The sequence below is a fragment of the Sebastes fasciatus genome, chromosome 20 (genome assembly GCF_043250625.1).
Source record: "Sebastes fasciatus isolate fSebFas1 chromosome 20, fSebFas1.pri, whole genome shotgun sequence".
NCBI classification, from domain to species: domain Eukaryota; kingdom Metazoa; phylum Chordata; class Actinopteri; order Perciformes; family Sebastidae; genus Sebastes; species Sebastes fasciatus.
The window spans coordinates 1,616,377-1,643,268 of NC_133814.1; the positions used below are offsets into that span (position 1 = coordinate 1,616,377).

Below are 26,892 nucleotides of genomic sequence, written 5' to 3' on the forward strand. Positions count from 1 at the left end.
AGTAGTAGTAACAGCAGTATAGTTAGTAGTAGTAACAGCAGTAGAGTTAGTAGTTATAACAGTAGTAGAGTTAGTAGTAGTAACAGCAGTATAGTTAGTAGTAGTAACAGCAGTAGAGTTAGTAGTAGTTATAGTAGTAGAGGTAGTAGTAGTAGTAACAGCAGTATAGTTAGTAGTAGTTATAGTAGTAGAGTTAGTAGTAGTAACAGCAGTATAGTTCGTAGTAGTAACAGCAGTAGAGTTAGTAGTAGTTATAGTAGTAGAGGTAGTAGTAGTAACAGCAGTAGAGTTAGTAGTAGTTATAGTAGTAGAGGTAGTAGTAGTAACAGCAGTAGAGTTAGTAGTTATAACAGTAGTAGAGTTAGTAGTAGTAACAGCAGTATAGTTAGTAGTAGTAACAGCAGTAGAGTTAGTAGTAGTTATAGTAGTAGAGGTAGTAGTAGTAACAGCAGTATAGTTAGTAGTAGTAACAGCAGTAGAGTTAGTAGTAGTTATAGTAGTAGAGGTAGTAGTAGTAACAGCAGTAGAGTTAGTAGTAGTAACAGCAGTAGAGTTAGTAGTAGTTATAGTAGTAGAGGTAGTAGTAGTAACAGCAGTAGAGTTAGTAGTAGTAACAGCAGTAGAGTTAGTAGTAGTTATAGTAGTAGAGGTAGTAGTAGTAACAGCAGTAGAGTTAGTAGTAGTTATAGTAGTAGAGGTAGTAGTAGTAACAGCAGTAGAGTTAGTAGTTATAACAGTAGTAGAGTTAGTAGTAGTAACAGCAGTATAGTTAGTAGTAGTAACAGCAGTATAGTTAGTAGTAACAGCAGTAGAGTTAGTAGTTATAACAGTAGTAGAGTTAGTAGTAGTAACAGCAGTATAGTTAGTAGTAGTAACAGCAGTAGAGTTAGTAGTTATAACAGTAGTAGAGTTAGTAGTAGTAACAGCAGTATAGTTAGTAGTTATAACAGTAGTAGAGGTAGTAGTAGTAACAGCAGTAGAGTTAGTAGTAGTTATAGTAGTAGAGGTAGTAGTAGTAACAGCAGTAGAGTTAGTAGTTATAACAGTAGTAGAGTTAGTAGTAGTAACAGCAGTAGAGTTAGTAGTTATAACAGTAGTAGAGTTAGTAGTAGTAACAGCAGTATAGTTAGTAGTAGTAACAGCAGTAGAGTTAGTAGTTATAACAGTAGTAGAGTTAGTAGTAGTAACAGCAGTATCGTTAGTAGTAGTAACAGCAGTATAGTTAGTAGTAGTTATAGTAGTAGAGGTAGTAGTAGTAACAGCAGTAGAGTTAGTAGTAGTTATAGTAGTAGAGGTAGTAGTAGTAACAGCAGTAGTAGTAACAGCAGTAGAGTTAGTAGTAGTAACAGCAGTAGAGTTAGTAGTAGTAGCAGCAGTAGAGTTAGTAGTAGTTATAGTAGTAGAGTTAGTAGTAGTAACAGCAGTAGAGTTAGTAGTTATAACAGTAGTAGAGTTAGTAGTAGTAACAGCAGTAGAGTTAGTAGTTATAACAGTAGTAGAGTTAGTAGTAGTAACAGCAGTAGAGTTAGTAGTAGTAACAGTAGTAGAGTTAGTAGTAGTAACAGCAGTAGAGTTAGTAGTAGTGACAGCAGTAGAGTTAGTAGTAGTAACAGCAGTAGAGTTAGTAGTAGTGACAGCAGTAGAGGTAGTAGTAGTAACAGCAGTAGAGTTAGTAGTAGTAACAGCAGTAGAGTTAGTAGTAGTAGCAGCAGTAGAGTTAGTAGTAGTGACAGCAGTAGAGTTAGTAGTAGTAACAGCAGTAGAGTTAGTAGTAGTGACAGCAGTAGAGTTAGTAGTAGGTCAGTGGTGTCCATGCTTGATGCCATGATACAGCCACTCCCCTCACTAAGCGATACATAGAGTAGAAAAACATACTTGGTTGACTTTCTCTTCTTTCTTTATTTTGTCATGAGAAATATTTATTTGATCATCATTTGAAGTTTCCATCTAAATATCTACACCTGGATCCATTTGGTAACATGTTTACCATGTCCACACCTTTGCAGAAGAGAGGTACGGTATATGAATAATGCAACACAAGGTGTGTATGTGTAAAGCAGTGCTAATTATAGTGGCTCTACGACACTGTGTAAGTGAATGTAAAACCCCACACACATAATCTCAGCCCTGCATACTGTGCATCTCCTCTGCTTTACATAAACATGCCCACTCCTACCCACCCGCACAAAATCACACACATGCAGAAACACTCCTTACATATAGGTGACATCAATGGAATGAAAGCCACACAGTGTCCTGTGTTTTTGTTTCCCTTGGCCTGTCGACTGTATGAATGAGCCAACACACACACACACACACACACACACACACACATATATATGGCTGTATGGTAATTGAGAAGCCTTCTAATTAGAGAGCACACCATTTACAGCAGCAAGCCACCATTAATGCACCCTGTGTTAGTGCATCCACTCTGATGGCCGCTCTACTATAAGTACTGTTATTTAACATTCTGTGCCAGAGAATCCGTGGCCCACCGGGGGCTGCTGTGGTCATGATAAATAAAAGGATCTCTGAGTGTGTGTGTGTGTGTGTGTGTGTGTGTGTTGGGGTGGGGTGGGGGTTGTAGGAGATGCTGTATAAGTGTATGAGTCATCCGCTCCCCAGAGGACACATTAGTTCCATGTTTTTGTCCTCTTTAATTTTATGGAGGTTGTGTCCTACCTTTCGATGCTCCAATCTTGTGATGTGATGTGTGTGTGTGTGTGTGTGTGCGTGTGTGTGTGTGGATTCAGTGCATCACAGCGCATGCCCACTCACCATCTCATAAACGCACACATGCACCTGCCTCACACTTTGTGACAATGTAGTATTTGTAGTAGTTGTAGTAGTGCAGTTACTAATACCAATAGTCATAGTAATAATAGCAGTTTTAGAAATATTAGTAGTAGTAGTACTGATAAAAGTAGTAGCAGTTATAGTAATAGTAGTAGTCAAGTCAATTGATTTATATAGCCTGATATAGTAGTAGTTATATTAGTAGCAGCTATACTAGTAATAGTAGTAGTAGCAGTACCAGTAATACTACTAGTAGTACAAGTAGTAATAGTTACTTACAAGTAGTTGCAGTTATAGTAATAGTAGTAGTATTAAAAGCTAAATTAGAAGAAGTAAAAGTAGTAGTAGTAATACTAGTAGTAATAGTAGTATTAATAGTAGTATCACCAGAGTGGTATTTAAATAGAGTTGCTCCAACCTCATCTCTAACCAAGATCAGCTGCTCCCTGACTGCTTTTGGCATTAAGTAAAAGAAAAATGAAAAGGATAATATAATATAATATAATAAAATAAAATATATTATGATATAATATAATATAATATAATATAATATAATATAATATAATATAATATAATAATATGATAACTGGAGACATTTGACATCTTCCCTTCAAACACACACACAGCCACATGTCTCATTGGCTGTATTATAAACCTCATACTATACTAGTAGTACGTACTGATTTGGCCAAAAATGTAGTATGTAGTATGTAGTATGTAGTATGTAGTATGTAGTATGCGAACAAAAGCTACAGTATGCCAAAAATACCCAGATGTCGTACTGATTTGGAAAAAATCTCCAGTATGCAGTCTACCTCGCCTACTGTATCCCACAATGCAAAGCGCTGGACCTCTACAGGCTACGGTAACAACAACAACAGCAGCTTGTTTTTTTTTACATTTTTTGTAGCTATTTCATCACTAAATTCACTTCTGAACATTTTTGAGGCGAGAAATCAACTGTGTAGATTTCGATATTGACAGTTTTACGATATTAGATGGCGAATGGAGCATTTGTTCCACCGTTGTCGGAGTTTAGAAGCTCCACAGACTGCCGTGACAGCTAGCTAGGGCCTGCCGGAGTCGCTGCCAGCAAGCCGGGCGGTCACGCTCAGAGACCGTTATGAGCTGACTGGAGCTCTCTAGAGATCGGTCTGTAGACGAGAGGCTTTTAGTTCCTTGTTGACGGATAGTTTGTTTGTATATCACAACACAGATGTCCATTATAAATTAACAGGAACCTGTGATTATCCGCCTTTTTGGAGTTGAGATGTTCCACAATCGCTTGCGGGCGTAGCTCGCTGGAGAGCCGGCCAGTGAGAATGGTGGGAATATGCAGCCTCTGATGGTTCAGAGAGATTCCTGCTGAGACAACACATGACTCTAATATCTGGAGGGAGATCAGTCCTCTGTTTAGTTAATGTAACTGAAAAAGCAGTTTGAGTAAATGTTGTGGATCAATGTTTTATATTTCCCGTCTCCCCTCGTTGATGATCCTGTTTGTCTGACTTCACTATGAGCTGTTAGAATAAATAGTTTATACCTGCAGTATCTTATAAAGTAAACAAGCAGAACATACACAACTTAATCAAAGTTGTATTTTTCGATACTATTGTAATAGTGGTACGAGTTTTTTTTTTTTGTCCAGTGCTTTAAGAGCTTGTTTAAATTCTAAAGCCTGGTCTAGCATACTGCTAAATACATTGATTTAACCGTTGCATACTGCATACTACTGAGGAACGCAGTATACATACTGCGTTCCTCAGTGGTATGTAGTAGGCGGATTTGAATACAGCCTTTGTCTCTTTTATACTCAGTCAACACGAGTCCATTCGTCATACACGTGGATGAGCGGGGATAGTCTCTTGCTATCTTGCCTTCAGAAACAATTGCAGCAGCAGGGAGTGTTTTATACAGTCAGGAGGGGAGACAAGCTTTCCTGCTTGGATTTCCATCTGCAGTGGATAAACACAGAAGCCACTCAGATGTATTGAATATCACCCATGTCTCCCACCAATTAGTTTGTCCTTCTTCTCTCCCCCCGCCCCCCTCCCGCCCCCCCCACACACACACCCTCTTGTCTTCCCCCCATGCCTATTCATCATGTTGATGGCTCACTTGGTGCTCGTCTAATGTTCGACCGAATCTTTTGCACGGAATCGTCGCAGCCCGAAAGGGCTGTCTTCCCTCTGGCCTGATTTCCTGTTTGTTAATTAGCTGAAAGACGAGCATGAAAAACAGTCTGTTTTTATTTCCCCAGTGCAACATTCTGACAGAGTCGGACGGTAATGCAGAGCCCTATTTGTCGGGGAGTTATGAGGAGTTTGTAACAGCTTTAATTTCTCTTTACGACCGACCTTGGTCTGTGCATTTATGTGTGCGTGTTTGTGTGTGTGTGTGTGTGTGTGTGTGTGTGTGTGTGTGTGTGTGTGTGTGTGTGTGTGTGTGTGTGTGTGTGTGCTGATAGCAGCTCTTGATCCTAAAGCTTTTATTTTTTTTGTTCCATTCTTCTTTTTCTGCCCCTTTATCTACTTGGACAGACTCCGATTTTTTTCTAGTAATGGATTAAAGGTCACATGCATGGTCCACGGCACAATCCTGCAGGGCATAAAATGCTATCCGCAAAGGTTTAGGTCTTTTGTGAAGCTTATTTTGACTTTCCTAAAGCACAGAATCCTCTTTATTACTTTGAAGAATTGAGGAGATGTTTAGGTTTCAATTAAATTGCCATCGGGCTTGATCAGCGATCGTATTACTAATAAGATCCAACGAGGATATAAACAACACAAAGAAATGATCGGCCCTTCAAAACCGCCTGAGATTCAATTAGTGTGTATATCATGGGCACTAATGGATCTATCGCTATCATCTGATTGCTACTTCTATCATTTAATGAGACAAACATAGATTATTGTCAGCAGCCCACCCCTATGCTCTATTGACTGCTCCCCTCATATCAGTGTGTGTTTGTTTCTTCCTCCCATCCTATGTAGACTGCACACAGAAGATTTAAGAGTATTCCTAGCATTTTGGGAAATGTGTTAAATTGCTTTCTTTCCAAGATTGAGATGAGGAGATTAATATAAACCTCAAGTCTGCGGTGTCAGGAATTGGTTAGCGTACCTTAAAAAGAAGAGGCAGGGAAACTGCTAGCCTGTCCAGAGTTCAGAAAACAGAAGTCGACAGAATGACTGCATTTGTGATTGTACAGTGAGAGAACTATTTATTGGTGAACAGCAGCCAGCACAGAGACTTCCTGTGTTGTTGTTGTCACACTGAGGTTGCCAGGTTTGGTACCGTCATGCCTGTACTGAGACTTTGCTCACTGACCGTATCTGTAAATTAACACGAATACATTGATGCGGAACTGATAATGCTCTCCAAGCAGATACAGACTAACTCTTAAGCCTGGGACACACAGGGAACGACAGCAGCGCGTGGCGGCTGCGGAACCTGTTTTTATTTTTTATTTCAGCATCCATGTTAACAGGTTAGAGCAGCCACGCTGCCCGCGTGAGCAGCGCGGCTCGGCTGCGTGTCAGCTGCATGTCTTCTAGAGATTCGAGGTCTTGCCTATTTTCACCACGAGCCGTGCGGTTCACAGCAACAACAGACATTGAAAGTGATCTATTGACTGTATATTGACTTCATACCAACAACATTACTACAGTGTCAATGTCTATATCTGTAGAATATGTCATAAACATGAAAAAGTTTCTTTAAATCAACACTTCCCGAGGCAACACAAGGCTTTTATTCTGAAATATTTGCAGGACAGTGTTGTAGAACATGCAGTGACTTGCATGGCTCCATGAATGAATAAAGTACAGGGTTTTATTTGTAGATTATTACTATTATTTACAAATTACCACATGTTTCTTAACCTTTTTCTTTCTAAAATAAATATAAATTACATTAATAATGAAATGAAATGGCCATTATGAAAGGCAAACCCTATGTAGAAAGAAACAGCTGGCAGCTGCAGCAGCAGCAGAGACGCTGCCAGTGTGGACAACCCACGCATGAGATACGCAGCCGTTCAGCGAGGCAGCCATCACGCACTGCTCAAAAAGTCATTCAGATTCTGGTGCTGTGAAAACCTTTGGTGACTTGACGGTAGACAGGAAACCGAGCAGCTGAAATCAAGGACCGTATCAAAACTACATGCAAAAAAATTCTTTTCACAGTTTTGTAAGTAGGCCTATTTTTCTAATTTTTTAAATAGACACTTAAGGGGCTGTTCACATGCCGCGTCTTAAAATGCATGGCAGACCGCAGCCATGCCGCTTTTATTCTTTTATCCAAGATGCTTGGAAGGTTGCGCTACTGTAGTGCCTGACGTTACTAAGCAACCAAAACCTGCGTGCTGAGATGACGATGATGAAGTTGCGGTAATTTATCAGTAAAAGCCTCACTGACTAAACTAAACTATCACAATCACAGTTGGACATCAGCACTGGCACTTGCTAACCAGCTTTTAAGAGTATTTATTGCTAATGTCTATTTTTAATCTTATTTATTCTTATTCTTGTTGATCTATCCCTTGCTGCTGTAACTCAGAAATTTCCCCCCGGGGATTAATAAAGTACCTACCTACCTACCTACCTACCTACCTACCTACCTACATACCTACCTACCTACCTACCTAAGACCAACTTTATTTCCATCTAGATCTTCTCCTGTTTCATGAACCACCTCCCTTTTTTTAAATGATGCAGTATGACAGTATAAATGAAGCTGAAACCAGTAAAACCAGCAGCTTTTCACATTTCTGTTTTAGTACATATCAAACATAGAGTGTTTGTGTCAGTCGCTGTATTTTGGACCGAGCCAGGCTACCTGTTTTCCTCTGCTCCCAGGCTTCATTCTACACTAGATTTATACCTAATACACAAACATCAGAGTAGTATCGATTCATACCTAACTCTCAGAAAGACAGCCAATATGCATGTATACCTAAAATGTGAATCTATTTCTTTAACAGTACGCTGTGGAGTTTTATGACCTGTAGTGACACTATGGAGCAACGCTTTAATGAGCAGGTTTCTTGCTGACTGCAGACGGTGGTATTGCAAATGTGTAGTGGATGCAAGCCATAAAACATGAAAACAGCCCTGCAGTCAAACTGCCCAATGTGACGGTAAACGAATGACGATGACACATTTACCTCTAAACAACTGGTCTATATGGAAGACAACTATATTATGCAGTGAAAATAGTCTCAAAATGGTCACAAATGTGTAACGGCCAATGTGTAATTTTGGGTACTCACAAATGCACACAAATTCCAATCAATTTGAACCCATGTAAAACAGTTTTACTAATGCACACATCACAACCTGAATAAATATTAATACTTAACGTACAGATTTTTAGCTTTGACTTCACAGATCTGATCATTTTCTGCTTTGAAAAAGTTACCTGTGTTTGCACGGATCGCTTGATACGCACGGATCAGGTTACATTTGCATGTGGAATTCTGAGACTATTTTCAGCATATTGTTTTATGCTAAATGCAGTACCTATGAGGGTTTCTGGACAATATCTGTCATTGTTTTGTGTTGTTAATTGATTTCCAATAATACATCTATACATACGTTTGCATAAGGCAGCATATTTGCCCACTCCTATGTTGATAAGAGTATTAAATACCCACATAAAAATGTGCTATCAATTTAAGATTAATCACGATTAAATCTTGGACAATCATCGCGATTAAATATTTTTCCATTCTATTCTATTTTCATATATATATATAATATATATATACTATATATATATATAATGGAATTTAAATTGGTAGAGACTGTTTCATTGTGGTCTAGTGAACAAGATTCAGCCAGTCACATTCTCCTGACCTCTCTTGGTCTCCCTGTCTTATCCTCTGATAGGTGGATGACCTCAAGGCCAAGCTGGCTGCTCAGGAAGTGGAACTCAAGCAGAAGAACGAGGACGCTGACAGGCTGATCCAGGCAAGAACATGTGCTCCTTTTTTAGACACGCTGCAAAAATATCATTGTTAAATAAATGTTGGTATTCTCTCACTCACAGTACAGTTCCTCTAGTTGGTACCTAGCCATGCACATTATCCAGGAGTTCTTTGTGTTTTCTGCATGTGGAACTTTTGTTGCTGCCACTCAAAATTTGTCAGCATTTGAAGTTGCCCAAACTGTATTTTCTTTCTCTTCCTCACAGTTTAAACTGAGCACTAGACGACTTGTTTGGGAGTTTTTTTCTTGCATTGTATCCACCAGTGCACTAGTCATGCCTGTTGAAAACAAGTCTGTTCAGAACAGACTGCATGCCTGACCTGGGGTGTTGCTGCTTGCAGCTTTCTCGAGAACCGCTCATACAAACGACTTCACACCGACACTGAGCTTGGGTCCTGAGCAATACACCTGCCATGACATAGTTGCATCACACACCCAAGTTGCAGCTACTCGTGGTCAGAAACACTGGTGAAATACACTCTGGTTCATAGGGGCAGACTTTACCATTAGGAAAGGTAGGAAACTGCCTGGAGGCCCCAACTAAAAGGGCCCCAAACAGCTTTAGAGCTATTATGATGTTAAGCTAGAGATGAAAAATATTGAATCATGTTACTACTCTAACTCATTGTACTCATTGTAAAAAAAACTTACAAAAGGCCCCCAAAGCACTTATGCAACTCGACTATATACTACCTACTGTGTACTTGTACTTCAGAGGAAAACATTTTAGTACTACATTTACCTAACAGAGTAATGTTAATATTGCAGATTCAGATTTGACTCATAGAATATAACAATTAAAATATGATGCATTATTATTCATTAAACTATCCAGCATCATATTAGAACTGAGAGGTGAGCAGACATTAAGTACATTTAAGTACATGGTGTTGATAATACCTCTCTTACAATCTTCACTTGAAGTAAACGTTTGAATGCAGAACTTTTACTCTGATGTATTAACAGTTTTACTATCAATAGTTAATAGTTTTACTTTGGAAAAAAGGTTTTGAGTAGCCTACTTCTACTGCCACTGCCAATACCAACATTCCCAGTCAGAGAGGGTAAAAAGTAAAGTCCTTGGGGCCCCCAAATCACTAAATCCGCCCCTGAAAAACACCCCCATGTCACGGTTAATCACAGTCAGAAACATGGTGAAATACACCTCACAGAGGTCATTTACAAATAGGCGTATTAGTCACTTGCTTTGACATAACCACTGCCGCTATGAAGTAGAGCATGGACACATCTCTTGACTGCTGGTAAGTGAAGAAGAGTTCAGTTGTAAAGTGAACGGCGGTCAATGAGCCGCGGCTGTTTGGAACGACTGTTCGGCTCCCGGTAGGCTCCTGGTATTGTTGCTTGCAGAGTTGTCGAGGGCTCATGGCTGCTCGGAGCACGGAGCGCAGAGCCCTTTTCCACCTGCTGTGGACAACCCGGACATGCTCGTATGGTCTCATGGGACTTTCACATAGAACGAGGTTTGCTCGCTGCTTTGCTCTGCGCAGTGAAAAGCCGTCGTTGCACCGTGCAAGCCGTTGGAAATGATGGATTTCAGGGAGCAGTGGTGACGTTGCCGTGTTCTGTGTCAAAGGCCTATAATGGCAAGTGTCCACAGGCTCCGTCCTTTCCACGCTTCCCATTCATTGTCTATGTAAGCAGCTGTGCAATGCATTCTGGTACAGTGGCGGTGCGATTCGAGAGACAGACCGTCACGCCGCCTGCTCCTCATCTGCATTAAGTTGAGGTCTAGTCTACTTTATGCAAATCAGGGGGTGTTCAAAGCGACTCGCCGTCTCTGGAAACTCCCGAGAAACTCTTAAACTAAGCCTTGTCGATTTAAAACAAAGACTGCACGGCTTATTTCACACAGAAAATGTTGTCAGAAACACATTTCGGTGAACTATTTTTTGTGATATAAGAGAAGAAAGTTTCCAAACGAGCCGCCATGTTGGTTCCAGTTTGAAAGCTGGGAGCAGCAGCCCACGGAGGGTGCAGAGTGCCTAGTGTCTAGTGGCAGCCCACCAAGCGTCCAATGCTGGGAAGCGAGGCAAACCCCGCGATAAAAACGCCACATTGGACACGTACCATAAGTGTGCAGAGCCCTGAATCCCCTCCCTCGCTGCTGCACACAGCATAGCGCTGTGTTCTTGTTTATTCATATTGAACGTGTCACGTGTTCTAATTGCACCAAATTGGACACTGCACGTCCTTGGATCCCCAGTAATACGCCCGCGTGTAGTGTCAAGTTGTTTGGATGAAAGGTTCTGGAGGTGTGCGAATAACACACTGAGGGAGGGAGGGGACAGACAGATGGACAGATTCCTTGCTTTATTGTCAGATACTGCGAAAATGAAGCCGCCATTAACCCAGCAGTACATCCTTTGTGCAGGTGGTTGGGATAGAAACTGAGAAGGTGTCCAAGGAGAAGGCAGTGGCTGACGAGGAAGAGCAAAAGGTGGCGGCCATTGCTGTGGTGGTCAGCGGCACACAGAGAGACTGTGAGGAGGACTTAACCAAGGCTGAACCAGCTCTCCTTGCTGCTCAGGATGCCCTTAACACTCTCAATAAGGTCAGTTCCTCTCGTAGACCCCATTGCATCTTATTGATTTGCTCCATCATACCCTTTTCTCTAAGTTTTCTTCTTTTTTTTTAAGAGGGGTTGTGTTCTTTTCTCTTTGTTTGATTTAGTTTTCCCAGCTTCTGTGGAATAAGTTATGTCCATACAGGCCTTGAACAGAATAAAAAGATTATTGAATCACAGGCTTTAGCCAGGCCTTTGCTAAAATAATGTCTTCTCTATGTTCTGCGGGCATTTTACTTCATCCTCGTATCCCGTGTAGGTTTATGAGCAGCCTCGGGGATTTTCAAAAACACCCTCTGTGTTTAAAAGGTGCTCTCTGTTCAAACAAGCAGAACAGACAGTTCAATCACTGCTTAGAGCTCTCTAAAGATGCCCTAATTAGAATTCTCTGTTGTCTTCTCAAAGTCAGCACAGGTTCTTCTTCCTTTAGTCTAATCCTATCCTTTTTCTCTCTCTTTTCCCCCAGCAGACAGCAGAGATATGCAGTCGTTCAAACTCAATTAAATCATAACTCTTTCATTTGGCATCCATTATTCCCTCTATCTCGCCTACTTCAGAACAACCTGACAGAGTTGAAGTCATTTGGCTCTCCGGTTGCGGCGGTGACCAACGTCACAGCGGCAGTCATGGTCCTGATGGCGCCCGGCGGCAAAGTCCCAAAGGATCGCAGCTGGAAGGCCGCGAAGGTGATGATGGCCAAAGTGGACGCGTTCCTGGACTCTCTGATAAACTTCAACAAGCAGAACATCCCGGAGGCCTGCCTCAAAGCTATTCGGCCTTACCTGCAGGTGAGCGTCTCAATTAGCCCTTATTCATTAAAGCCGTGCTAACAGCGCACAGTGTGCAGCGTCTGCCGCTTGGCAAGTTCAACTAATAAGTCATTCATTTAGCAGGGGCGTGACTACCGACAGTGGCACATTATGGCTGCTGAGCGTCCAAATGACAGCCGGAGAAAATCAACCAGTTAATTAAGCATTACAAATTTAACAGCCGCCCTGAATTCACTATGTACACCACATTGGTCCAGTTTCCAGACTGCTGATGTAACAGGATTTTATATGTCTTCTGAAAGACCTTTAATATTTAAAAGTGGTGGTCAAAAACACATTTTCAACATGTTCATCACACTATCAGAGAGAATATTTAGCTACTTTTTAATCTGACAAAAAAACACTACTTCAGGTGTTGAGCAGAGAAATGGGACCATTTTCAAATCTGGTAAAATAGAGTTTAGGAAAAAGGAGAGAAGGAAGTGACACATACCACGTATAGGGACCTTAAAGGAAGTGACACATATCACGTATGGGGACCCTAAAGGAAGTGACACATACCACGTATGGGGACCTTAAAGGAAGTGACACATATCACATATGGGGACCTTAAAGCAAGTGGGACATCTAGGGATACATCTCACGTATGGGGACCCTAAAGGAAGTGGCACATATCATGTATGGGGACCCTAAAGGAAGTGACACATATCACGTATGGGGAATCTAAAGCAGGTGACACATATCAAGTATGGGGTCCCTAAAGGAAGTGACACATCTCACGTATGGGGACCTTAAAGGAAGTGACACATACCATGTATGGGGACCCTAATATAAGTGACACATCTCAGGTAAGGGACCTTAAAGGAAGTGACACATCTCACGTATGGGGAATCTAAAGCAGGTGACACATATCAAGTATTGGGACCCTATGTGATATGACCTTAAAGGAAGTGGCACATATCACGTATGGGGACCCTAAAGGAAGTGACACATCTCACGTATGGGGACCCTAAAGGAAGTGACACATACCACGTATGGGGACCCTAATATAAGTGACACTTCTCACGTATGGGGACCCTAAAGGAAGTGACATATCTCACGTATGGGGAATCTAAAGCAGGTGACACATATCAAGTATTGGGACCCTACGTGATATGACCCTAAAGGAAGTGGCACATCTTACGTATGGGGACCCTAAAGGAAGCGGCACTTCTCACGTATGGGGACCCTAAAGGAAGTGACAGGACCCTGCTCTCTTCCCATTGGCTCATAAAGCTGGAGTCCTAGAGTGAGAGGTCTACAGTTGCACAGTTGTTTTTGTATGGCAGAACAAACGAATGTCAGAAAGCCAGAATCTGATCTTAACTTCATTTTGACCTCATTTATTTCCCCCGATGGCACATTGGATCAGTGTTTAATTTTGTATTTATTCATCTTGTCGATCTTCTCCAGGATCCAGAGTTCCAGCCCGATCTGGTTGCCTCCAAGTCGAACGCGGCGGCCGGCCTGTGCTCCTGGGTTTTAAACATTGTCAGGTTCTACGAGGTTTACTGCGAGGTGGAGCCCAAGCGTCTGGCTCTGAGCAAGGCCAACGCTGAGCTGGCTGCTGCACAGGAGAAGCTCGCCGCCATCAAGAGCAAGATCAATGTAAGCCATCGCATTGCACTGAGGGTACAAGAAATGAAAATTTGTTAGCTATAAGGCAAGCATCTATTTCAAAAGAAGGCAATTTCAACATCTAAAATCCCAAGGATATAATATTAAAGTCACTGACACAAACTCTAAAGAGTGTCTTTAAACTGTAGTTGGTGATCTGACTTTTGTACGAAACAGAATGTAGACTGAAAACTGATTTGTGAAAGCCAGAATTCTCAGCAACACCTCACTACAAAAGATTCCTGAAACATCAAGAAGAAGATATGCAGTGCACTAAGAATATGATGCCACAGAAACAAAATAAAAACAACCAGAGGCTATCAGCTGAAGCAAAAAAATTCAGGATATGAATTATTTTATCAAGGCTTGAATGGCAGTTGACACATAAGCTGGGGCAGTAGTGATATACCACCAGCATTTCATCAATACAAAGCTGGTGTGAGTGCTTTTAAAGGCTTTTACTGTTCATTAATCTAAAACCAAATCCATCAACCTAAAAACCCTATTGATAAAAGCAGCTGTAAATAATTGTTTCTCAGTGGCGTTTGACATTCAGCACATCGGCCCCGGCAGAGCGCGGTGCTCGGGACGCCGCGTCGGCTGCTTACATCAAACCCTGCTGAGTGACGACTCTTAATAAGATCCGGCGTGACTTCTCGCTGTCATTTTTCAGCCCTCAGTCAGATCGCTTGAGCGGAGAGTGGGTTCGGAGCCAAGGGGAATTAGCAATCCTCAAACTAATCTACTGAACCTGTGTGCCTCTCCACCGATTAATCCTGTTTGTCCTTGTGCTAATTGCTTCCATATGCCAAATAAATCCATAGCGGAGGGAATGATAACTTTTACCCAACTTTACACACGCACTCCCAAGTTTCTTTCATAGAGAAACTCCAGCTCTCATTGTTCCTCATCTTTGAGGGTTCTTTATGACCAAGCTGTATTTTAACAAGTGCCAATTTGTCTCTATTCCTGCGTGTGTGTGTGTGTGTGTGTGTGTGTGTGTGTGTGTGTGTGTGTGTGTGTGTGTGTGTGTGTGTGTGTGTGTGTGTGTGTGTGTGTTTGTGGCCTATCAGCTCCTTAATGAGAACCTGGCCAAGCTGACAGCCAAGTTTGAGAAAGCCACTGCAGACAAGCTAAAGTGCCAACAGGAAGCAGAGTCAACCGCACGCACCATTTCCCTGGCCAACCGCCTGGTGAGGAGGGCAACAGCGGGGTCACACGGAGCATCAGCATCACACACACACACACACACACACACACACACACACACACACACACACACACACACACACACACACACACGCACACACACACACACGCACACACACTCTTTCCCATCTGTCCTACCTGCTCCTTCCCTCAGATAGCTCAGACAGATACAGATGGGTACAAACTGGTACTTATACACATATATACCCACAGAGTATTTTTAGCTGTGCTAGGTGTTGAAAAGGGGCACTCTTAATAACTTCAGAACTTGGCTCATAGTCATTAGATTCAGACGTTTTCTTCAGTACCGATCCAAGTGCTTGTTGTCTGTTCAGTACAGGAACTCAACTGCTGGCACCCAAAGCAGCAATGTTTCAAAAAACACGATAATGCCTTAACGCAAATTCAATTTGCTGGTTGTATCGGGCTTAGTTTTAAAGCTAGAGCGAAGATCCTGTCATCATATAAAACTAGAAAACCTGATGAATCCATTGGTACCAACCATGTAATACTAGGAAGGAGGCTAAATAATGCTCCAAACTTGCGCTGAATTTTGGCACACTGTCTGAAGTCAGCACACTGACACACTGACAGCTGTTGTTGCCTGTTGGGCTGCAGTTTGCCATGTTATGATTGGAGCATATTGTTTTATGCTAAATGCAGTACCTGTGAGGGTTTCTGGAAAATATCTTTCATTGTCTTGTGTTGTTAATTGATTTCCAATATAAATATATACATACGTTTGCATAAAGCAAACATATTTGTCCACTCCCATGTTCAGTATTAAATACTTGAAAAATCTCCCTTTAAGGTACATTTTGAACAGATAAAAAAATTGCAATTAATTTGTGATTAATCTCTGGATTATCTTCAATAGCGATTTATCAGTCTTCACCAGGTGTTGTGCAGTGCAGAATAAAGCTCGGCTGACATTCAAACCTGCAAATCATTATTTAATTCATGGTTAAAGTATTATGGTATACATGTTATTGTGTAAGCAGCTTTACTTAACACATACATATATAGATCTATATACATGAGGAAACAGACAGTAGGAAACAGTTGAAACTATTTATATTGAAGCAGTATAGATTAATGTGAATAGAGAAATAAACAAAGACAGAAACAGATACAGATTGTAGCTTTTGCATCACACCACTAGTGTACAAACCTGTACTTATACACACATGTATACCCAAAATCTATTTTTATATCTGCTTGTTAGTGCAGCTGTCTCTTTCTCGGGTGCACAGTACAGTACATGTGTTACAGTACACACACACACACATATAAATATACATATATATATATATAAATCCCACCATCAGCTGCCAGTGTGTAAATCTCTTGCTGACAGCAGCACAACAAAAAGACGAGTGTTGACACTGTTAGTATGATAATCTAAATTATTCAGAGAAGATATCAAAAGGCCTGACGGGAGCAACAAAAGCACGAGAGGTTGTGCTCATCTGCTAGTCAGTCACAAATATCAATGCAAATGCAGTCAACTCGCTGAAGTGTACAGTGATCTACGCTGAGAAGTTACAGTCTGTATCAAAGTACGGGACCTCTCAAGTTTGGAAAAGATAAGATATTAAGGTGAACTTTATTGATCCCTGAAGGGGAGTTGGATCATTGCTGCAGTAAAGAGTAAAGGTGTTGCTACACGAGTAGAGAGGTGATAAAGAATATGAAAACCTAATAAAAAAAAGGACTTGAAGGTAGCAAGGCATTGTTGTTGTGGAGATTTCCTGATGTTCGTGAGGCTGTAGCATCGATGAAGGCAGCCGTAGATTAATTTAGATTTGATTTAGCAGGATGCCCGTGGGGAACACGCTGTAGTGATGTAGGAAAAAACAATGTTCTCTTGGTGTGTCCCTGTGTCGCAGGTGGGGGGTCTAGCATCAGAGAACGTTCGCTGGGTGGAGGCCGTAGAAAACTTCAAGAAACAGGAGAGGACTCTGTGTGGGGATGTCCTTCTCATCACCGCCTTCATCTCCTACCTGGGATACTTCACCAAACGCTACAGGCTCCAGCTGATGGACAACACCTGGAGGCCTTATCTCAGTCAGCTGAAGGTGGGTGTTCTTAAGAGGGATTTCTACTTGTGCATTAAGGGGTGATGGCTGACATGTTGGGGCTACAGCAGCTATGGAGATACAACATGGAGCCCTCGACAACTATTTGTCAGCTTGGGATGCCTGTGTTTTTTCAAGTTTCTGATGCTGGTGGGGATCACTGAACATGGGAGGTTTCTGGCTTTGAAATGCTCCTGACAGGCAAGGGTCCTGACTAATGGATACTGCCACTCTCAGCCTCCTTTCCAGGATCTTTTCTGGCATTGACTCACAGTGGGAACATGACTGAGGGTCAGCCAGTGATGCTTGAGCGTGTTTAGCGCCCATACAAGCTATGCACATGGGATGAGGGTCCCTGCCCAAGATGGACGCCCCGCATGACGCGGGGAACAGGCGGGATGCAGTCTCTTTAACCTTCGGTTCTGACTTTTTGGCGGGGGCAGCGGCCAAAGACATGGCGACTGGAAAAGTATTTAGCCGTTCCAGGCACGCCGCAACGCGTTAGCCTGTCGGTAAGAAGGGCTAGCAAACAGGGTTTAGCCCGGGCTAACAGTGCACCGTAAGAGTCTGCTCACCGTGACACGTTAGCTGAACTCTGGGTACTCAGCTCGGCTAACAAACTAATACTAACTGAACCTAGTAGGCTCACCGTAGCGTGTTAGCCGTTAGGTATGATATCACAGAGTCACCGGCTACACCGGTAAACAAATACAGGTTAGCAGGAGGAACAGCAACGCGAGCAATGCTCGGAATTATCCTGTGTAACGCCAAAAATACACTTCTACAAACAAAGTACTTACTCAGCAAATCCAGACTCAAGCCAGGAACTGCGTTCAGCGACGTGTTCCTTAACGGGTCGTCTATGAACTGTTGAGCAGAAACTCTAAGCTAACCTAGACGAGCTGAGGGAACGTTTAGTTTCTTCACGGGAAGAAAGCGAGTTTGACCTGTCCGTCACCACCAGACGTGGTGTCATCGGAGCTTCCGTAGTTGGTCACGCCGAGGCGATTCCCCATAGTGAAAGACCCAACGACGTTAGAAAAAGATCAACTTTATTTATTTATTTGTTTTTTATCATTTGTGTGGGTTATTATTGTACTTGCCAAAGTCATTACTGAAACCTCGGAATGCACCAATATTGCTAAAAATAGGTCCGACTGGACAACAAGCTCAAGCAGACAGATGATCAGACAAGAAGAAGAAAATCACTACTCAGACTGTCTCTGTAAACATCCAGCACAGCTTCCACAGGGATTTATCCTAACAACTGGACACTGGACTCCAAAACGGCACCGAGTCACTTGAAAGGTAAATGCTGGCAGTTTTCTAGCTTCCAGGTTCGCAGCAGCATTGTGCAGCCCGCTGCTCATTAATGATTCTCCTCCTCGCCCCACAGACTTTACATGTGGATGATGTCACACATTTTAGCATCACTTTTCTAGGCTCTGAGAAAATTTTACAAACATAAAGCCTTTGTGGATTAAAAAAATAATAATACAAAGAGTAATAATTGACCTTGTTTGCAGTTTGAGGTGTCCTGTCAGCAGTTTTCCAGACGTGTCTTTATAATGGAGGTCTATGGGGAAAACGCTTTTTGGGCCACGGGAGATTTCTTCGTTGCAGTTCTGCAAGTAGCTGCTGGAAAAAAATGGTGGCTGAGCGGCGGCGGCAGCTTATCCAGCTCTCTTAAACATCCATGTTTAATGTATGTAGTTATGCACACTCATGGTTTTGCTATGTAGCTACGTCAGCTTGTTCACCCCTGTCGGATCCCCTGACTGTTCATGTTTCTTGCCCTGTTAGACCTATCTTTAGTGATGTTGGCACATTCCAAATATATGAAAATAAAATTCAAGTTGTTCTCCTTTCCAGCTGCCGGAAATACTCAAATAGCACCCGACTTGTGGATTAATCCACAGCTAAAAATACGCAGCAACAAATGCACAATTGACTCCTCCACACGGAGACCACAAGAACTGTGATTGGTCAGCATGAGCTGCTTATGTTTCCTCCTGTAACTTTATGATGCTGGTGGATATCGGATGCTGAAGTATAATTCCAGCTTCGTACTCCCTTTTGGATCTGCAGAAAAGATCTCTCCGCAGAAACTTGTTTCTCTTTTGGTAAAAAATGATTGAAACTTATACGCACTTGTCACTATCATCTGTAAGGTTCCCATCCCAGTGACCCCTGACCTGGACCCTCTGACCATGCTGACGGACGACGCCGACATCGCGGCGTGGCAGAACGAGGGGCTGCCCGCTGACAGGATGTCCAATGAGAACGCCACAATTCTCACTTCCTGCCAGCGCTGGCCCCTCATGGTGGACCCCCAGCTGCAAGGCATCAAGTGGATTAAAGCCAAATATGGCGAAAACCTGCGTGTCATCCGCATCGGACAGAGAGGGTAAGAGGCTTCACGCTGAGATGTGTTCATGATCATTATATGGAGCAGATTTGGACAGAGGTGATTCTGATGTTCTGTCCTCATAGGTACCTGGATGCCATAGAGAGAGCACTGGCAGAAGGTGAAGTGGTTCTGATAGAGAACTTGGAGGAAACATTGGATCCTGTTCTTGGACCTCTGCTGGGCAGAGAAACCATTAAGAAGGGCAGGTAAAGCACACTTCAACCTTTTAAAATGACTTGACATTGTGAGTCAGGGCTAGATGTTGAGCCTTAACTGCTGACAAGACAATCTCACCTTAAGTTACATTTACTCAATCTATCTATCTATTATTATATATTATATATTTTATTTTTATCGCACATTTCATACAGTAATCTAATCTGCTGGAGATGAATGCATGGACCAACATTTCTGAGTCAGACTGGGACAGGAAGATCCTATGTTTGGAAATGGTTTTTTTTAACCCTCTGAGACTTTACTGTCAGAGGCTCTAGCAGGTTCAGTTTTAAAGCTAGAGTGAAGATACAGGTATCATATGAAACTTAAGGAATCCATTGGTACCAACCAATACTAGATTGTCGGAAAAGAGGCTACATAACACTGCAAACTTGCGCTAAATTTCGGTGACATTCCCACTTTATGGTAATCACATGCAGTTTTTTTCATGCAGTATAAATGTGTTATTGTCTCCTATTCTAAAAATGGTGTATCTGAATATTTCTGGATACTGGGGTCCCTAAACAGTCTGGAATTACACAAATTGGGTATCACTGTAAAGCTGAGACTCTTGTGGATCCAGTGAGCCCAACTGTATTCATATGTGATGATGTTAGTCCCCATAGGAGACATTTCATTGTAGTGAGACCATTTTTTTTTTAACTTGACCTCACTGTATAAAATGACCTGTGGTGACCTCTAGGATAATCATAGCCTCATGAAACTTTACAGCCACAAAATAGAGACCTAGAGCATTCAGAGGATGGATGGATCAAACTAGAGACCTAGAACATTCAGAGGATGGATGGATCAAACTAGAGACCTAGAGCATTCAGAGGATGGATGGATCAAACTAGAGACCTAGAGCATTCAGAGGATGGATGGATCAAACTAGAGACCTAGAGCATTCAGAGGATGGATGGATCAGACTAGAGACCTAGAGCATTCAGAGGATGGATGGATCAAACTAGAGACCTAGAGCATTCAGAGGATGGATGGATCAAACTAGAGACCTAGAGCATTCAGAGGATGGATGGATCAGACTAGAGACCTAGAGCATTCAGAGGATGGATGGATCAAACTAGAGACCTAGAGCATTCAGAGGATGGATGGATCAGACTAGAGACCTAGAGCATTCAGAGGATGGATGGATCAAACTAGAGACCTAGAGCATTCAGAGGATGGATGGCTTTCCTAGCTACATTGACAATAAGGGGGTTTCTGAGCAGTTTACACAACACAAGTGCTCGCCATCTAATCGCCAAAAAATTCAATTCTTGCAGAAATCTCCAAATGTCAAAAGTTTTTGATCCCAAATCACAGCATGGCTTTTTCTTTGGTGTTCCTCAAGGTCTTGGTGTCTTAATGTGGTATTTTGGAGGGATTATTGATAATTTTTATTAATTCTTCAGTTGTAAAAAACTGTTAAATTTAGCACCAAATCTGTGTAACAAATAGTATCAACCCCAAAATTGCTTCAACAACTTATGAGACATAATAGAGCATGGGGATGACCATCATATACTTCTATCATAATGTTCTAAACCCTTATAAACTTTATTATTTATTTTAAGTAATTCATTCATTTATGTTTTTTTTCTGCTTTATGACTAGAACAACTTGACACACAGTGCTGAGCTGCATCTCACATTAATCTTCAGGTTCCAGCTTTCAGATGATGTACACCACTTCTATGTGACATCTACTGCTGACCTGCTATCTCCCCCTAAACACCCCCTGTACCTCCCTAAAAAAGACAAACGGGTCTATTGTGGGTCTCAGAGGGTTAATAGCTTTTGTTAAATATGTATTTCATATTGTCTTTCCTTTAGTAAACATGTCATCTAGTCAGTGTCACTCACCTCGGACATGATGGATATTGTGCTGTTTGTTCTAAAGAGGAAATGATCAATACTGCCTTGGTTGTTTATGGAAATCATATTGATTGAAATACATTTTGAGTTCACACAAATATGCAATGTAGAATGTTATTGCTGCTGTTAGAGTGAAAACACTGAGGTCTTATACTGAGGATTTTCCACTTGTACATACAGTAATATAATAATATTAATATTGATCACTTTCTCACCATTAAAGTGACATTTACACTTCTGGAAAAGGTTAGAGAGCGACACAAATTATCAGATGGTTGCAGCTTCATTCAAAAATAGTATTACTAGTATCAACCTTCCAAAAAGAAATACCGTGGTTGTAACAATCATATATACCTGTAGAATCACAACACTTAAAAATCACAATACATATCGAATTGGCACCCAAGTATCGGGATAGTATCGAATCAGGAGATTCGTCTCAGAACAAATTCGCTACTCAGCTCTACTTTCTTATGTGAAACGAAAAATGAAGCAGTTAAACAACAGCTTTCAGGATTTCTTAAAAACGATCACTGCAGCCTCAGGATGTTGCATTGGATAACACAAGTAGCTACTGCTCGATTAAAAAAGGAAACTTTGGACTCTGTTGTTATATAATATATATATACATTTGGAAATCATCATTGGACCAACGCGGTGTCAATATTGTATACTTCTGATTGTTGATTGGTCGTCATTTTACATGTTTTTAGCCAATCACAGATTAGCATGAAAAAAATAAATACATTGAATTGAGTTCCCGTCTCAAGGGAGGTCAGCATGACCCCGTTCTCCTCTGCCTCCACCACCACTTTCTTGCCTGCCCTGTTGGAGCATTTTAATCAGAATTTCAATAATGGATTTTTTTCCAAAGAAGAGAAAACGTGTCTTCTATAAATTACATTGAGATTTTGTGATTTATTTCAAACAACTACTCTTTTTTTAATATTTTGATCTCCCCCATGCCTCTCAAAAATAGAAGAGGAGCAGCTTCCTCTGTTAGAGCCACTGAAAATAGTCTCCAACAAATGCACTATTTCCACCTTTTTGAGTGACATTTCCTGAAAATTGCATCAGCCAGCTGTTTGAGGGAATTACTGAGCCTTTTAAAGTTACTACAAGGAACTTTTAACTGGTTCAGTTTAACACAGTCTCATTTTAATACTGATGCCTCTATAAGACCAACATAAGCAATCGAGACCATCTGCGAGAAGATTGGCTATTAAATTTTTTAAATTCAATTCATTTATATAGCGTCAAATCATAACAGAAGTTATCTTTAGACACTTTTCATATAGAGCAGGTCTAGACTGTACTCTTATTCTTAATGCCTGTCATTGAGTCTGACTCTCCACACAGAACCAGGACTGTGCAGGGCAGACTATCAGACCCTGCTACAGTCAAATGAGAGGTTTTCTAACAGGACTCTGGTGCTCAGAAACACTACCCCTTTTGTCAACAGGGACTGCCAAATCGACACAAAATGCAAGCTCCTCCTAGTAGTTTTAAATACTATTTATTTATCTATTTAGAAACTATGTATTTGTGGTCTGTTTTTATAGATTGAAGTCTTCAGTGGGAACCAATGGGCTTGGAGCTGAGAGTCACAGACACAACATGGAAGTCAGAAAGTGTTGAGAGACGGACTTATGCCTTGTTAGTTGGGATGTTTTTGTGGGATTTGTTGATAATAAGAAATATATAGAATAACACAGCCTTGTACTGTAAATGACAGTAACATGACATTCTTAGAGAAGTGCTGTTCAGACTAGTGTATTGTGCAGACCTCCTTTGTGTACTAGACATAAGAAAGAGGATTCATGTGTCTGAATATAGGAGACCTCATGACATGAGACATGAGACATAATTATAGCATTGCTGTTATCGATGAATCCCCTTATCTGGTGTGTTCTTTGGTGACATCTTCCCATTTACTGGTCCTCCTTTACCCAAACAGGTACATAAAGATCGGAGACAAGGAGTGCGAGTACAACCCCAGTTTCCGCCTCATCCTGCACACCAAGCTCGCCAGCCCTCATTACCAGCCGGAGCTGCAGGCCCAGTGCACCTTGATCAATTTCACAGTGACCAGAGACGGTCTGGAGGACCAGCTGCTGGCCGCGGTGGTCAGCATGGAGAGACCTGACCTGGAACAGCTGAAGGTGAGGAAGTCAGAGAGATACACTACCACCTGATGCACATATTTATCCACAAAGAGGAAGTTAGGATAGATCTCTTTTCATCTGACATGTCGCTGGAATGTAGAATTGAACCTGAGCAGACATGAAAGCAGTACCCGTCACACTCTTCAGGTGCTTTTAGAGAACAAACAACAGTTCCACGCTGCACTCTTTTGAGTTCCGCTCCTAACATCTCTTCTGTGCAGGTGTAATTAAAAGACACAGCGAGAGGAGTCGGTGGGCTTCCGGCAGCCACCGCTCATCATTAGTACCCATCTTTAACGCTACTCGTCTGTCGGAAACTTCACAAAAGGCTGCAGGTCCGGGCTCTTTGATTCCAAAACAATCAGCTGGTGCCTTTGATTAACCACAAACTAAGTGTAATAATTATGAGGCTTTGGGTCCCTCACATGAGACTGGGACACTGCAATGCTGCGTGTGCACGTGTGTCGAGCCCTTTACGTGGGAAATATACAATATCAAAGTAAATCAAGTCAGATGAACTTTTGAAACACTAGCAATTCACCGCTGTGTCGCAGTCACCCTGGATACTGTTCCTGTGGCACTCTCCCATTCATCATCAAGCTCCAGGAATTGTGTAATTGTGTCTTGATGCTATCCTCAAGGGAGTTTCATCTTCTTTTTATCACTTCGGCTGACTCGTTTATGTTCACACATCCACCTCTGTGAAATCAAAGGAGAGGCAGATAGGAGACGCTTTAAGGTGCATTTTCCCTTTTGAATGTAAATCACTGTCTTTGTTGTCTGTGAGGAGGGAGAAGAGCTCGTGTTTCACTCTGTTGATGAGCCGTCACCAGCTGTAACTGTGAGCCGTCATCGCCGGTCAGTCGGTTTACGGCCGCTACACTGTGTACACTACAGCAGGTTGCTGGCAGCTGTACGGCCGACTGTCGAGGGAGTAATGAGCGGCAGATAGTTACGATACAGTATGGCGTGAATGTAAATGCTCGCAATTAAGTGAAGATTCACTTGATCAAAGCTCCAGCGCCTAATGATGCCTCACGCTCGTCCCATCGACAATCTGTGCTTTTCATGTCAGCTGTTTGAAATGGATTAGCCGGTAGGCACTACTGTACCGCAGCAATTAGACAACACATTGACACACTTCCACTGTTCCTTAAATGCGGCTCTCGTTAGTCGAGGGGGGGAAAAGGGAAAATCAGAAATCTCTCTCCGTTCAGAACACGTCTGGCTGACGGCGGCGTCTCCGAGAGATCACAACGGAAGATAATGTGGGAACTCTGTTAAGGGGTCAGGCACATTTACTCAAACACAATCCTATTTGCATTTTGATGGTTTTTCTGGAGGTGTCGTTGTTTGCGTCGGGCCATCTGTAGGCGCTGCTTTATTTGGGACTTTCATCCGTGGACAAATCAGCATTTTTAATAAACAGAGAGTTATTTTAAGCCTTATGTCCCCTCAGCAAAAATCCAACGGAGAAGTGAAATGTGATTTAATGAAGCTTGTTTAATTAGCATTTCACTGAGATCGGAGAAAAAAAACATGATCTGGAACTCACTTATCATTTTAATTAACACTGGAAGTTGAAGGGGAGGGTGGCTGGGGGGTTGCCGTGTGCACCTTCCTATCAATACACGGCCCGTAGAATCAAGTGCTGAATGGCTTTTTGTTGCCAGTAAACAAACCGGACTGATAATCATCAGACTGATAGCGGAGTGTAAATTGGCTGTACCTGTTTATATTCTCTGAATGACTCGGTGCCATTATACCTTTAATGAGGTTAGCGTTGCTACTCAGCCGTAAGATGACTAGCGGGTGAAAGAGCTCTCATTTAACCGAGCCAAAGACAGGCTAAGGAGCTTAAAATGTCAAGTTGCCTTTTTGGAGAGCGCACGGGGGGATCAATCCACAACCTTTCACCACAATGACTACCTCCCCCGGTCCTCCCCGTGCGCATATTACCGTGCACGTTTACATCTTTGTGTGTGTTTTGCTTCTGCACAATTCTTACCCGACCTTCGGCGTTAATGAGAACTAAAATGCTCCACTTCCCAAATTACCTTAACAGGGCTGCTCCGTGGCACTCAGTAATCATTTGCCTAAAAAAATGATAGATGTAATATCTCATTTTAATCCCAATTAGAGTGTTCTGCTGACTGGTTAATTGTTTGTTTTTCCCAAGCAAGGGTAATTACAAGTACAATGTGCCAGAGGAAAGCTAATCGTTAAAAAACGGACTCATTACCGGGTCCAGTTGGGAATGTTTTAGTGTGGATCTCCTGGAGAGCACTGAGTCTGGGCCAGCAGAAGGTCACGGTTGACTCACACAGGCAAACGTCCCGGTTAAATGTCCACCGGTCTGTGATTTTTCTCTCACGCATGTCAGGTCTTTCCTTAAAATGTCAGCGATTCCAGCAGGTTTTTTTTTTTTTCCTGTGCAGTTTTGGCAGAGGAGAACTTTTCAACTACAGAGTGGGTAATAACGTCAAATTCAGAGCATGTAAGATTTAACAAGGCAGAGGATCAATTAGTTTTAACAATGGTGTAAAATACTTCTCATCACCGCAATAGGAAATACTGTCATAAAGAGAGCAATTAAGCGGTGTGATCTCTTAAACTCCCTGCTCCCCTGGTGCGATCTGAGCTAAGTATGTCTTTTGTCATGGGAACATTATGCCACATGGAGGAGGAACAGCTCCACCCATACTCCCCCAGCGCTGCCAGAAAACGCATTACCAAGCGTCTGTCGGGGATCACGCCACTCAGAAACCCTCTGCTATTATCAGTCACCGACAACACTGGTGTAGACAAATCTCACAACAGCCCACCCTCCCGTAATTACAACAATCCAAAGGTCACAGAGGCTTCTATTAAGGGAAACTTCAATAAAGCAAAGTCATTATCGAGCAGAAACAAGGAGCTGCAACAGACTATAATGAAGGACAAAGCAGGATGAAGCAATAAAGAGATGTAACCGTGCCCTGTCGGCTTTGTTCTCCCGACGCCGCTCAAACGGCAGGCTTTGAAAAAAGTGAAAGTTTCTGTCAAACGCTTTTGTTTTTTCAACCAGAACAAAGACTGTCTGAGTTCAAGTTTTATTAGGACGGACGGGGTGCACTAATCCATATGGTGAGCTGTGGGTAA

The 26,892-nt window shown here is 42.1% G+C and overlaps 1 protein-coding gene across 4 annotated transcripts in view; it reads left to right on the top strand.

Annotated features, from left to right (window-relative positions):
- The window catches only part of dnah9 (dynein, axonemal, heavy chain 9), a 181,282-nt gene that overhangs the window by 101,147 nt on the left and 53,243 nt on the right, over positions 1-26,892 (top strand). For all 4 annotated transcript variants that reach the window (XM_074620497.1, XM_074620498.1, XM_074620499.1 and 1 more), the window contains 9 exons: positions 8,691-8,771; positions 11,182-11,361; positions 11,931-12,161; positions 13,596-13,790; positions 14,873-14,992; positions 16,898-17,086; positions 19,258-19,493; positions 19,580-19,702; positions 23,544-23,748. In XM_074620497.1, the coding sequence (XP_074476598.1) occupies positions 8,691-8,771; positions 11,182-11,361; positions 11,931-12,161; positions 13,596-13,790; positions 14,873-14,992; positions 16,898-17,086; positions 19,258-19,493; positions 19,580-19,702; positions 23,544-23,748 (1,560 nt within the window). The remainder of the gene's footprint in view (positions 1-8,690; positions 8,772-11,181; positions 11,362-11,930; positions 12,162-13,595; positions 13,791-14,872; positions 14,993-16,897; positions 17,087-19,257; positions 19,494-19,579; positions 19,703-23,543; positions 23,749-26,892) is intronic.